At 42.6% G+C, this 14,707-nt stretch overlaps 1 protein-coding gene across 3 annotated transcripts in view; it reads left to right on the plus strand.

The window, feature by feature from the left end:
* Window positions 1–14,707, plus strand: part of smtnb (smoothelin b) — a 53,988-nt gene that overhangs the window by 26,160 nt on the left and 13,121 nt on the right. For all 3 annotated transcript variants that reach the window (XM_077520601.1, XM_077520602.1, XM_077520603.1), the window contains 4 exons: window positions 723–1,390; window positions 3,371–3,413; window positions 4,822–5,409; window positions 7,139–7,197. In XM_077520601.1, coding sequence (XP_077376727.1) covers window positions 723–1,390; window positions 3,371–3,413; window positions 4,822–5,409; window positions 7,139–7,197 — 1,358 coding nt within the window. The remainder of the gene's footprint in view (window positions 1–722; window positions 1,391–3,370; window positions 3,414–4,821; window positions 5,410–7,138; window positions 7,198–14,707) is intronic.

Raw genomic sequence — 14,707 nt, forward strand, 5'->3', positions numbered from 1 at the left:
ATGTAAAAAAAAAAAAAATGTCTTGTGAGATTTATGGGAGGGGGCGATCCTGGAGCTGCATCTTCACTCACCCAACAACTTAAAAAAATAAATAAATAAAAAATAAAATAAAAAAACAATGGCTAAAGAAACAATCTTCTATTTTGTGGGGGTAGGGTCAGCTGCTTGATAACTTTAGTCTGATCTGGTTTCTTCATCTCTGGAATGTGCACAGCCACAGATATTCCCCCATAAAATGTAGTTGTATGCTTAGAAGTAGAAAGGAGGATGTGGGCGCTGCTGTGTTGTTTGGAGTGTGGTTTCCTGAGGAGAGAGGGACCAATGAAGGAGCTCAGATGGAGAGGAATGAAAGCGCTTGTCTCCATTTCACTTGTACTTCCTCCTTGACGTTTTGCCACCTTCAACAGCGCCGCCTGCGCCTGCTCTCCGCTTCCTCCTCTTTTATGCGCAACACAATCTGACAAATATAACTCAGGAACACAGGCTAGTCTGGAGGAAATGCAGACATCCCGTCATGTCTCCACGTGTCCCTTCTCTGATCCTGGGTGATATTTTTTTTTATCTTGGTCTCTCTTTGAGCTGTGTGTCTGGAAGTATTTCATTTCCCCTCTTATCAGTCACTTAAACACTACCTGCTGCTTTTACTTATGTCCAGTGAAACATACTGCAACATTGACATCACTACCTTAAATCTTTTGTACTGTTCATCTTCTGTGTCACAGGCTCCAACTCAGGCATGGTGCTCGTTCTTGACCATTTGGTGAAAGGGGATGGCTCGGGACCTCTGCTGATCCAGCCACAGAGAGAAGCAGTGGCCGCAGAGCCTGACCTGGTTCTGTCTCACCGTCAGAGGTCTGATTCTGCAGCTTCAGACTGCAGCGTGGCCTCTTCCAGATCCAATATGGATTCTGTGACTACAGAAAAGAGCCTGAGTTCAACCTACAGAGGCCGTTCAGATTCTGGGGCCTCAGACAGAAGCCAGCGCAGCAGACAAGACTCTGGGACATTCGAGCATAGTATCGAAACCCAGTCTGGCATCATTCACGCAGTGGGCTCGGATGTGTCCGATTCTTGTATCGGGCTCTCTTTAGGTTCTGGAGCTTTTGACAGTATTGATTTGTCTGGAATGTCAGATTGCAGTATGGGTATGTTCTCTGATGAAAGGTGTCAGGCAGAAGAAGAGAAGGTGGACACATGTGGCACAGCTCACAGCACCGACTTAGAAACCGAGACCAGAAGCCACGACGTAACCAGTCGCCACATTCCATCCAGTCAAGACCATCTTGTCGACCAGGATCTTCCAGATGGATCTGTTTTTTCTCGCAGAACTCTTGAAATTGGCTCGGTCAATGGTACTGCTGAGGGAAAGCACGGCATACTGAAACAAAAGGTAAACAATATTCAGTATTGATTATGATGTTCAATAGAAACACAAATAACAGCATCAAATGCATATTGACTGAAAACATCACATTTTCTCGTAGACTTTATCAAATCTGTTAAATTCAACATTGCAAACATAACATTACACTTAAATATGAAACAGATAAGTAGGAAAAATAAATAGGTCAAACAACTATTTCTTATGCTGTTTAAAACAGGCTGTTTAAAACAGATTGAAATAAGTGCCGTATTTTCCGCACTAAAAGGCGCACCTAAAAGCCTTCAATTTTTTGAAAAGCTGACCATGCGCCTTATAATCCAGTGCACCTTATATATGGATCAATACTGAGCCACAACAGGTCTCGCTGTCAAGACGCTATTGGTGACCCTGCACGATCGGTGACGCGCATGCGCAGAAGATCCCGCCATCTTGGATTGCTAGCTAATACTAATACTTTACCTCAGAGAAAATAATAAAACAGCTGTTTATTTATTTTGGGAGTGAATGGAGTTGACAGAAAGCTGGTTCGTAATCTATTAATAAAGTTTGACTGACCAATCTGACTGTTTTGTTGACATTCCCTTTAGCGCAGCACCATCTAATGGATGCATAACGTAACCCCAGCCTCTACTTTAGCGACTTTATATGGAAAAAGTTTTTAAATATGGCATTCATTTAAGGTGCGCCTTATAATGCGGTGTGCCTTATATATGGAAAAAGTTTTAGAATATGTCATTCATTAAAGGTGGGCCGTATAATGCGGTGCGTCTTATAGTGCGGAAAATACGGTAAACTAAAAGTTGTTTGTGAAAGTACGATATACTCTAATTTCATCAAGGCCTTTCTTAAAGCTACTGAACGCAGAAAATTGAAATTTAACTTTGAATCAGTACTGCCATCTGTGGCCCAAAAATTAAACTAGATTTTCCCATCTTCACCTACACAAATGCACACATGACGTCACATTCGCAGAGGGTAATAAATTCAAACCCGAATCCAGTTTGAAAACTATTGCCCAGAAGCTTGCATGAGTTCCCATTATGAAGAGCTAAGGTGTTAATCTACTAATTGAAAAATGTTTCAGTCACGAATGGTCAAAGAAAAAGGCTATTGTAAAGATATTTTTGGCCAAATTGTTACAAAGTGCAGCTTTAAAAACAGATTTTCTCCTACCTGTCAGTCATTGACAGTTACTGTCAACGCCATACCACCAGAGGGAGCTGTTTAGTCACAAAGCACGTGTGTATGAGCTCTCACTTCTTTCCGCTGACACCCACTCGAGACTTATGTGACACCCAGGTTACATTGGCATCCATAAACACACTGTGCTGACATCCACTTCTGGACCGTTTATCTCTTGTTGCTTGGCTGCACAAACAAACACATCTGCACCTGAGCATGTCTGCTTCCTTTCAGCAATATGTGTGTCTCACCTGTTGTCAGAAGAGAAGCAGGCGGTCTTCTGTCTCTCATCAGCCAAAAGCACAAAACACACAAATTTAATGTTGCGCGTTCATTTGTGTTAACTGTTTGTTCCCATCTTGGGATCACAAGGTCTTTAAATGTGTTTACCCAAGGCTGGCCTCAACTTCTTTTACTGTAGGCTGATGCTCAGTCGCCTGAATATAATGTAATCACTCTGCGGCCCTGTTGCCAAAAATAGAACCAGGACCTGCAACGTTACTCAAAACATAAATGTTACATAATAAAAAAAAATTTTTTTTTTAAAAGACCAGCTGTCAATTTTGTACTGCATGTTAGATAATGTGTAGCTGTCACAACACCCATCCAAAACAACTTTAAAGCCTCTTTGATGCGACACCAATGACCATCCATCCATCCATCCATCATTCCGAACCGTTTATCCTCACAAGGGCCGTGACCATGCCATTCTAAATAGTGTGCGTTTGTTAATCCAATCCAACTGAACTCAAATCTCTGTAACCCTCTCCACTAATTGCTGTGTTTTTGGTTTCCTTCATATAGATAGCAGCATGTGATCCAACCTTCAATCATGGCAAGGATGCTGGTAAGAAACAAAAAAGTAATGAACTATACATTAGTGCGTTGTGTTAAACACAAGATGGTTTTTTGGTTGTTGTTTTTTTTTAAATACAAGCCCCCCCCCCCCTTAAATTATAGGCAAAGGCCTGCGATGTTGGGTGGCAGTGAACTCAACTCAACTGACTTCACTTAACAAGCAATTTGTCACATTGTGTACAGAAAGTCATCAAAAAAAAAAAAAAAAGACTAAAGTTAGCTGTAGCTTAGTGCTAACACAATGGGGAAACGCCATAGACAGGCTAACAACTAACAACTGGGATCTATGTTACCACATAGATGCTATTAGCCTATGGTGTTTAAAGCTACGGATATTGAACACCAACCGTACAACAACAGACAGACAATAACAATATACCAATGTTCACAGACATGTTTTCTTTATCCTCTGTGAAACACCGCTCATATTAGTGCAGAATATTGCTTCAATTGCAGTGGATGGGTGAAACAACTCTGCTTTTTTATAGTGCTGCCTGTCAGCAAATTGGCGCACACACTAGAAGCATCACAATAAAATATGATGAACAAACTGTTTAATTATTTACATTATATTTAATTATGTTACTAATAGGTTTTTACCTTGTACAATATCATTTAGTACTATCCGCCCTACACACAAACATTTGTTTTTTGTTTTTTTGGAGGGGAGGAGGATGATTTGAAATGCTGAAATCCTGGAAATTATGTAACAAGGAACTTAAAGATGGAAAAGTAGATTTCTATTAGAGCTGTCAAAGGATTCTTTAATCAGGTTATTCACATCTTAGAATTTTGATTAATCACGATTAATCACTCTATTAAAAAGGCTTTTTATCAGCATTTTTTGACTGCCAAATTTGAAGAGCAACTGTTGTGTTAATTCTTTCTACCTTTAATGTTATGATGATGTCTTTCACAGTTTTTGATCCACTGCACATTCTCATCCTCTTCTTTTTCTAATCAGTTAATTACTTGTATAATTTAAAATGGAAAAAAAATGTGACCCAATATTTTGACTAGAACAAATATTCTGAATGTCATACGCAAACATTTATTAAATGCTTTACTTTAATGCATGTAATTATGTTTATTGCTCAAACACAACCTGTGCTACCTTTAATGTAACCATCCGCTGTCAGCTAAAGGATCATTTGCTGTAGAAATGGATAGTGTGATTAATCTGCGTTAATACTTGATTAATCATGCAGTATTTCTTGTGATTAATGAATGAGGTAACGCTTTAACTTTGACAGCACTAATTTCTATAAAACTAATTGCTTCTATGAAGTTTTATTAACTTTGAATTGTGCGTGGAAACCATCATGATAGACCGGAAATATGGTAAATTCAGATGAAGGAACTTCACCTCATTTCCCATATCTTCCATATCTTCACAGCTTCTGAAAAGAAAGATGTTCATCTGGAGCAGTCCAGGCGCACCAACTCGGTACGCGATCGAATGCGCAAGTTCAACGAGCCCAGTCAGAACATAATTTCCCCAGCTTTGAAGAAGGCTCCTCTGAGCAGCAGCAGCCAGACCAACTTCTCCAGAGCTGCAGAGCTGTTTACTCCCACTGCAACATCCCTCAACTCCTCTGGCAACAGGCCAGCATGGGCGCGCGCAGACTCCGCAGCTCACACCTCTGCTGCGACCAAGACTCAGGCCACACCTCAGCTCAGAGGCGTAGCTAGCAAACCTCTGCCTTCAACCGGCCAATCCCAGGAGTCCATGGGTGGTACGAGGCACCCGACTGAGAAGAGTGAACCGGTCTTGAGGGATTCAAAGGAAGACCAGACCCTTGGGAGAGAAGCTGGGCATCATCACACCCCAGAAGAAGCAGACCCAGACATGAAGACGTTCCTCACCATTGAGATCAAGGATGGTCGTGCCACATCTTCGTCTACATCCTCCCAAAGGGGCAACATCGTCCCCATCAGCAACATATCCCCGCGCATCACCGCTAATGCTCTGGGCCAGAGAACAGGTAGGTCATGTTAGCAACAGGAAACACATTCACTCCAGTTTCGATTTTATGTTTTAGGTCTAATTTTGATCATCAAGACACTGTTGTTGTTGCAATCAGAACCAAGGCTTTGACTCCATGTAGGAGGGGACAAGCACCAGTGACAGGTCACAAGTGGGTTGATGGCAAAGCTTTTCATCAGACTACTGCATATGAAGAAGCACGCTTGTTCTAAATGGTGCTTGTTATAGAGAGGCCTTGTTGAGTGGGTGAGGTCAGTAGTTCACCACAGAAAGTATATCAGGACAAAGGACAGAACAACTGTCCCTCTCAAGCCAGACTGAATAGAAGGATAGAACAGAGCAACACAGTGCACTGGTTTGTCTGCTAAGTGATTTGCTTTTGAGAAGCCTGAGGAATGAAATGGACGTTCACTGGTGACGTTCAATGCTTAAACTCCATTGCAATTTATATTATTTATTCCATGTATTATTTACATTATTTATTTAGCTAAAATATTTAAGGATGCACTCTGGTCAAAGGATGCACTCTGGTCAGTGTTATACTCTAAATTTCATTTCCAAGCTCATCTTTTCTTTTTCCTCCAACATGGTGGTACACAACCACAAAGTTACAAAAATGTTCAGGTTAATTTGCATTCGCCAAACTACCACATTGTAATGTTTTAACTGTCACAAAATGTAGTACATAGTATACATTTTAAAGGCTTTTTAAAATAAATATTTTTTGTTTGTAACCTGATGAATTTGATAACGTCATGACTAGGGTTGGATATCAATTCCAATTTGCTCAATCGTTGCGATTTTGATTCACAAGAGTTCATTTTGTTTCAATTTAGATTTTTTTCCGAGTCAATTTGCTTCACTTCAATTCAAATCTATATCGATTAATTATGGCACATCAATTCTTCTTAAGTGTCAAGTACATGATAAAATTATACAATTCCAAAGTATCTGGTCAAATGATGCAGTTTATTAATGAAAGTGTAACACGTTAATCACTTGAGTGCTACACAAACATTTATATCAGCAAGGATGAGATGAGAATATTTTCATTATCTAATTCAATAATTGTAAATATAAATTTAAAATATTCTGAATTGTCTTAAAATGCAATAAGTCAGGCCTTTCATAAATGTAATGCAATATTTTTAAATTCATGTGAATGGTAAATTTCAAGAAAACAGTAAGATACAAAAAAAAAAATAGCCTTTAAAATTCAATTTTCTTCAGACTATAGGAAAAAGATGTATAAAATAATTGATTCATGGTTTTAGGAATCGATATTGGGCTTGAAAAAGAAAATCAATTCATTATCAATTATTTGATTTGTTTTTATTTTATTTTTATTTTTTAACCCAGCCCTAGTAATGACTAAATTAGCCATTAGAAGCATAATAGTAATATTTACAATCTGTATGTCAAGAGCAATGTGTAAGATGTGTAGAATATATACGTCTGTTTCAGAAGCAGAGGTCTTGGGTACATTCACGTAATCAGATTGATTTTGTAGAGGGGGGGCACATGCACACTCGTGGATTTATTTATGTTAATAGTGGCGTCATGTACATATTTCTTGTCTTCCGTCAGACGAGTCTTATGTTTATGGCTGTCTGGCGTCTTATGTAACTGACTGTCTGCCCCGGAGCATGCACGCATATACTGTGTATATCAGGGCCTTTTCTGTACGTACATTCAAACCCTAAAATGAGAATCTGTGCCTATTTCAGAGCTGACCCTTGGCCTCAGAGCGACACCATTCAAGATCTCCTCTGGATCCTGCATTAAGGTACTGGCCTGGAATTCTAAATAATCACAGAGGCTCTCCAGAGCTAATCAAAACATGTAAAGAAAGATCTCTAACATGCTCCGGAGAGGTTTGAATGAATCTGCAGTGTTTCTCTGCAGCAGGAATCCCCTATAAAGGAAAAAAGCATGTCTGTTCAGTGAAAGCCGGACAGAGTAAGAGGAGCGGAGGGACGAGCGGTGTTTATCAAATACAGAGAGGGTAGCCAGTCACATCTTTCCTTCTAGGGTATGTGAAGGAGAGCAATGGAGGAGGAGGTGCTCAGGGCATTCCTCCTTTTTCTCTCAGCAGGCAAATGCCCGCTGAGATCCATCTGGGTAGTGCTGGTTAATCACATGTGTCTATCATCCATCACACCCAACGACAACTTGTTCCATCTCATCTTTATTTGGTCGCTCAACTCGTTTAGGGAGCGTAGCGGAGATGACTGCTGATGGAGAAGAGTGGCTGCTGTTAGACGGTTCTCTCTGCTCAGTGAGGAGTTAAAATCCAAATGGTTGCCTTCCTTAACCTTCACTGCCCTCCAAGAAAGGAAGTGTTCTGATGAACTGAGGGTAGGGGAGGGAGGCGAGAAGGTGAGAAGAGGTGGGGTCTTGCCTACTCTTTCAAGGCATTGGTGAGGCCAGACAGACATAATCTGGTTTTGGGATCAGGGAGTTGGTTAATTGGGGCTAGGAGGAGTCTCCATGAGGCTGCAGGCTTGATATAAGGTGTTGGAATGCGAGCATATCCATCAGTTAGAGCCTCACTCAGACAAAGGTACGAACTAAGACACTTCATCAGAAGAAGATAGCATTTTGTAGGATATGAGACTGACGTACCAGAGCACAACAACCTAACAGACAGGTAAACTCCTACTTATTTTTTATTTATTTATTTTTTTTAAAGGATATGTACACTTTAGGTCAGTGTTATAACATCTTTGAACCAACCAGGGCATCACTATATCAAGCAAGCTATCTATGGATGACAGTCGCTCACTAATCAATGTTTTTTTTTTTGTTTGGTTTTTTTTTATCTTAAATTGTTGCTTTGCTGACAAGTTTGTTTGTCACCCCAATTTCTCTTGAGGGTTAACCCCAGACGTTACCGATGACCAGAAAGTGTCCCACATCATGGATGAATGCATGCTTGCACCACTAGGCACTGGCTTATAAATTAAAAAAACACAACAATGGATTAGTTATTGTATTGAGTGATCATAGATGTTACGACATTGATTTTAGAGCTTTCGATTTAAAGCCTTTGTAGTTTAGTTTTTCTTTATTAACTAAGAATACATTGGGGTTGTTTATTTTGCCACATGGAAAAAAAATTATTCTTTCATTTGATTAAAAAATATATATATTTCTTTAGGTAAATGTTAAATACCACAATAATATTGATATCGCAGTATTCAACAACTATATCGCTTATTGCATGTTTTTCCAATATTGTGCAGCCCTATCCAATACAGATAATCCAATACAGAGCTGTATGAAATATTCTGCTGTTACATATTTTGGTTGATACCAACACAGAGGTAATAGTTTAACAATATTTGTTTTCATACAAAACTTGTATTTAATCTCTTTAGATTTTGCAGGTTAAGGTTATCCAAAACGAGCCAATCAAGCTATTCAACAACTACTATGATAATCGTTTTGAGTCATTAAGTTAAAATTGACCAAAAAAAAATAAAAAAAAAATTGACCAAGTCCTCTGATTTCAGTGTCTCAACAGTAGATATTCCTCATGAAAGCAGACTGTTTCTCTCTCTCTTTTTTTTTTTTTTTTTTTTTTTTTTTTTTTTTAAATCAAAATAAGATATTTCCAACAGTTCTGCTTTTATGTTGGAAAAGAATGATCAACATTTTTGCCAATTTCTGCCGTTACGGATCAAACCAGTAAATTAATCATTAGTTTAAGCCCTCAAAAGTATAATTATATTAAAATTAGTAGCCTTTTCTTTAATCAATACCGAAGAAGTAGCTCTGAGTTAAAAAAAGAAAAAGAAACATTGATACATCACTTCTAGTTGTGTGATTATTGCTTAATTGTGGCTTATTTGGTTGTGCTTTAATTATTAAACAATACCAAATAACAATAATCCGTTTTTACTAGTAGAGTAATTGAAAGAAAATTACCATAAACTTTCTTACAAAATAAATCTTTATCTGGTTAGTTGTTCTTAAAGCAACTTTATAAATAAAGTTGAGTTGAGTTTTATTGAATTGTCAATAGAATAATCGATTCTTAAAAACATAGTGACAGCCCTATCTGCATGTATACCTTAATTAGAGCTCAGTGTTTATATCCATGCTGCATCATAAAATAGGAGGGGGGGGGACATCAATTATTAATTTTATTGTTACTTTTTAGAGATACACTATCTAAGCAAGGATTTACAGATGAGTTCTCTTACTTTTTATCGCTGGCCACAAACACCATATAGGCCTCACTCTCTGATCTGTTTGTGTGGTCTTGGCTTCTCCTCGGTGGTCCACGGTCAAAATCGCCACTATTTTTATTGCTCTTGTACTGGTGACAGCTGTGGCCAGAGGCGGCGTTGCCTCTTTGTCTGACAGATGGACATCTGCCCATCTCAAGAGCATCTGGATGACATTAATTACGTATTACCCTCTTTAAAATGCAGCGGTTCAAGATGATCTTGAAAATTGCGTAATATTTATTGTAATTGTCCAACTACATAACATAAGGTTGTGGGACGTGGTCAAAACAACCGGATGACCATCCAGTCAGGTGCGACCAATGCTGAATATTAATGCCTCAGTCATCACAGCTGTTGCTGCTCTTCTTACTACGCTCGTCCTTGAGCACCAATATAATAAAAGTAGAGTGATGACCGGCTAGTCACAGTCTTTCTCATAGTCACAGAGATAACTGTTGAGCCCCAGCTCATACTTGTAACTTGCTGCTTGCATTCACTCCGGACCCCAGTTGACCCACAGTCAATGTTGTATTTGCAATGGTGTGATGATGACCCCATTGTTAAAATACCACTGAGTCATGACACATGATGGTGCTTGGCTACCCACTTCACATACTGTACATTGCAGATGATAGTCTGGTTGGCAGAATGGGCGCGAGCTGGAAAATTTTAAATCCCTACTTGTCCTCAGTTATTAAGATTTACTGAAGTTTTCTACTTGTTCAGGTTCAATATTTTCCTTTGGTCTCCTTTAGTTCGGAGCCTTACGGGGGTTTTAGAAACATAGGAGTTTATAGTACAGTATGCTACAGACTCTTGCTCTGTCTCACTAAACTCATGGAGAGACAATCAAATTCAAGAGAATTCACTCAAATTATTCCACATTGTAGTGTTTGGCACTGTTGTCAACTTGTCATCTCAACTTTGTGAAAACTACACTGTGATTTGTGTAATATAATTGGTGCTAAAAATATGGTTAAGAAACAAATCCCAACACTTCAAGATACGCTCCAACTGCCTGTCTTAGCTAAAGATATTATAAAGCTTTCTCCAACAACAATAAAGAAAATATCAAAAATATATAAGTTATTTTTATACACAAATAAAACGTATTTACCGACTTTAAAATGGGAAAAAGACTTGTCTATAGTTCCGGAACCAGACTTTTGGACCCAAATCTGTGAAAATGTATTTAAAATGACCAAACAGACAAATTTGCAACTTATCCAATATAAGATACTTCATAGAACATATATTACACAATATATGATGAAAAAAATGGGACTCTCTGACTCCGACATTTGTCTCCAGTGCTCACAAAACACTGCCGATACTTATCTTCATGCTTTATGGTCATGTACTCCAGTGCTGCATTTCTGGACTAAAATCTTGGAAAAGCTCGCTGATATATTAAACTGTAGGCTTCCTTTATCTCCAAGACTGTGTTTACTAGGTGACTTAACAATAACTGAGCGACCATGTAAACAATCTCAATCTATATTTATAGCCCTTACTATTGCTAAAAAAATAATCCTTGTCAATTGGAAAAATAAACAATCTCTAAATATCGACCACTGGTTAAACTTACTAATAAATTATATCTCAATGGAAAAAATCTCTGCCTTAAATAAAAATCAAGTATCAAGATTTAAACAAATATGGTCTATGTACATAGAATATTTTAATCTCAATTTGGCAACTTAATCCTGCCAAGATTCTGCCTGTTAACGAGAGCCACCACATCGTTACAACTTCTGTTTTCGCTGCTCCTGTATTTGGTATTTTGTATCTGATTGTTTTTATTTTTATATAGTCAGGAACCTAGTTGCTGCTAGTGGGCTCGAGCATACCACACTATACGACACTATACTCAATAACTCCTTAAGATCTATTTCTAGTGGGCACTAAGCATCAACACTTGGTGTTACTGCATGCTAATTAGTCAATTTTCTTGACGCCGTCCCCTGTGGTCGGGCGGGGGTGGTTCTGCCCCCCCCCCCCCCCCCCCCCGTTGTCTGCTCGGTGGCGGTTGCGTCTTGGCCGCTCCCTGGGCCCCCTGTGGGGTGCGGTGTTGGGGTGCTTCCCCTGGTGCCCGGGGCGGTGCCGTCCCGGCGCGGTCCGCTGCTCCGTGCCCGGCGGCGCGGTTCGGGGTGGGTGGGCCTCCGGTGTGCCCCGTGGTTCCCTCTCCCCTCCCCCTTCCTCCCCCCCGTCGCCTCTCCCTCCTCGCCTCCTCCCGCCCATCCTCCTCTGCCTCCCGGTCCCTTTTCCCTTGTCGCCCTCCCTCCTCCTCTCCCCCCCCGCCTCCTGCCCTGCAGCCGCCCTTTCGCCTTCTTGTCGTCTTCTCCCCGCTTCCCCCGCCCCCCCCCCCCCCTTCCCTGTCTGCCCTGCGGCCCCTCCCCCTCCCTCTCCCTGGGCCTGGGGCTCCCTCCCCGGCCCGGGCGTCGGGCTCCGGGGGCCGGGCGAGGGTTTGGGGCCTGCCCCGCTCCGGTATAACTCCTGGTGCCCCGGGCGGGCCCCGGTGGCTGGTGGGCTGTCCGGTAGCCCTGCTGCGCTGGCTGTCCGCCCATTGTGGTGCCGGGTGGATGAGGTGGGGGGCGGCGGGGGGTGGGGGTGCTGGGGGGCGGGCGTGCCACCTACACCCGCCGGGTTGGGTGAGGCCCCGCTGGTCGCTCCTCTTACTCACTTCACTAGCTTGCACTATACACTTTGTAAATATACACATAGGGCACACAACACATTTCTTGGTGGGGTGGGGAAGGGTGGAAACACCGTCTTCACCCTTCAACTCCCCTCCAATTTTAATGCACCTCACGTCCAAGGGGAGGGGTGAGTTGGGGCGGGGAGCCATCAGAGGGGATGGACTGCAGTGCCTGGCAGCGCTGTGGTCCCCCCCATTTGTGTCCCTGCCCCACCACTTTGTCCCTCCATTCCCTTTTTTAATGCACCACACATATACATATTCATTTTTTGGGGGGGGATACGGGTGTGTCGGAGTAGGGGAAATTTTTTCCCTCTGCTCCGACTCACCTGCTCCCAATTTTAATGCACCACACGCACACACTTGTATATACACTGGGTGGGGCCACATTCACGGTGTAAGGGTAGAGCTCGCCAGTCGGCGAGCTGGCGGACTCAGTAACAGGGTTAGGTGTCACTTGTACTCTGGCGTGACGACCGGGGCCTCTCCCCACCGGGCTCGGTGTTCTGGTGTCCCGCCTTCTCCCCTGGTGCTTCCTCCTCTGCTTCCCCCCTCCCGCCGCGGTGCAAATCTCGCGCGGCTGGAGGTGGGGTGGGCACATCTTCCCTCTCTGCGCTGCTGCCCGGTGCCGGTTTCCGGGGGGGGGTGGGGGGTTCTCGCGGGGGGCCGGGTTCGCGGGGGGGGGGGTGGCGGCCGTCGGGGGGGGGCGGCTTGTTTGGGGGGGGGGTGGAGGTATGGGTGGGTGGGGGGTTGGGTGCTGGGGGTCGGGGTGTGTTCGGGGGTTTGGGGGTCGGGGGTGGTGGGGCCTGGGTCGTGGTGGATGGCGGGTTTGGGTGGGGTGCGGGGGGGTCGTGGGGGGATGGGGGCTGGGGACCGGTGGGGCGCTGTGGGGGCCCGCTGGGCCTCGTTCTGCGGCCTTGGGCTCGGGGGTGTGGGCCGGGGCTGGGGCGGGGGTGTTCCGGGTATCTGGGTCGGCTCGCTGACCGGTGTCCGCTCGGGTGGCTTGGGGGTGGCCTTGGTGCTGCCGCGGCCTGGGGATTCCGGGGGGGGTGGGGGGGGGGGGGGGGGGGGGGTGCTCGCTTTGCTGGACCGCGGTTGACGGCTTCTCTCTTTGGTGGTGGTCCTTATGCATGCCAGATCCGTCGCACCAGCATCTACTGAAACTCAACAGAAGTACCCTCTCCCTCCCACAGCCCCTTGAATCAGTTGGTGCTGGTGTCTGTGGTTCTCACTTTTCTTTATCTATCCTTCCCTCCTTCCTCTCTTTAGTTTTTCCTCTGGTCACTTGAGATCTTAATTTATTAGAAGTATGAGGTTTCTGGGGTTGGCATAAGACTCCGGTTTTGTAACCACGCAGGAGGGGTCTTGTTGGTGCTGGACTTCACTTTGATGGATTGGATGTACTGGCTTCTATTGATCTCACTCTGCCTTATCGATCCTTCCCTCCTTCCTCTCTTTAGTTTTTCCTCTGGGCTCTTGAGATCTCGCTAAATTTGCTGGAATTTAGAGGCTTCCGGGGTTGGCGTAAGACTTTGATTTTGTAATCATGGGGAAGGCAGGAAGTGTTTGGTCGGTGCTGGATGTCACTTTGATTTACCTTTCTTTTCTCTTTATTTCTTTTTTTTCTGACCTTTTCTCTGGTCTCCTGACCATTTAAATCTCACGACTCTGGCAAGATTCTGAAGTACCTGGTTAAGGCGAAGGGTAATGGGATATTTATAAGGTTTTAGGTGAATGAATGAGTATAAATTTATACGTATTTGCACGCACGCACGCAAACGCACGCAAACGCACACACGCAAACGCACGCACGCAAACGCACGCACACATACACACACACAAAAAAAAAAAAAAAAAAAAAAAAAAAAAAAAAAAAAAGGAAAAGAGCAATGATGACAAGACGTTGAATCGGTAAGACTACCGAATGAACAATTCTGAGCTCTTCAAAAAAAAAAAAAAAAAAAAAAAAAAATATAATTGGTGCTTACTGTATATCTGAATGTTGATGTTGTAATTGTCGTTACTTAAAAATGAACTGCAGCAATCCAGAAACATTTAATGGATAAATAACTCACAAACTGAACATGTACTGTGAATTTATGCATTTGAAGCAGCAACTGAGCAGTGTCTCAACCTGTCTTGTTTGTTTTCAAATGAACAAAATAGCTCTTGGAAGAGATGCAATATGAGAACAAGCTTCAAGATAACCACCACTAGTCGGCCAGTCCTTTAGTCCAAAAACAACTACAGTACATTGATGTTCATTAATCGCAGTCATGCAAACGAGCAATCTCAAGGAGAAATCTTCAGCCAAAAACCACATCCACATTAAATTTGTTTGCTTTCCAATGAAAATATGAAGG

Source organism: Festucalex cinctus, chromosome 5 (genome assembly GCF_051991245.1).
Source record: "Festucalex cinctus isolate MCC-2025b chromosome 5, RoL_Fcin_1.0, whole genome shotgun sequence".
In the NCBI taxonomy this organism is placed as follows: Eukaryota; Metazoa; Chordata; class Actinopteri; order Syngnathiformes; family Syngnathidae; genus Festucalex; species Festucalex cinctus.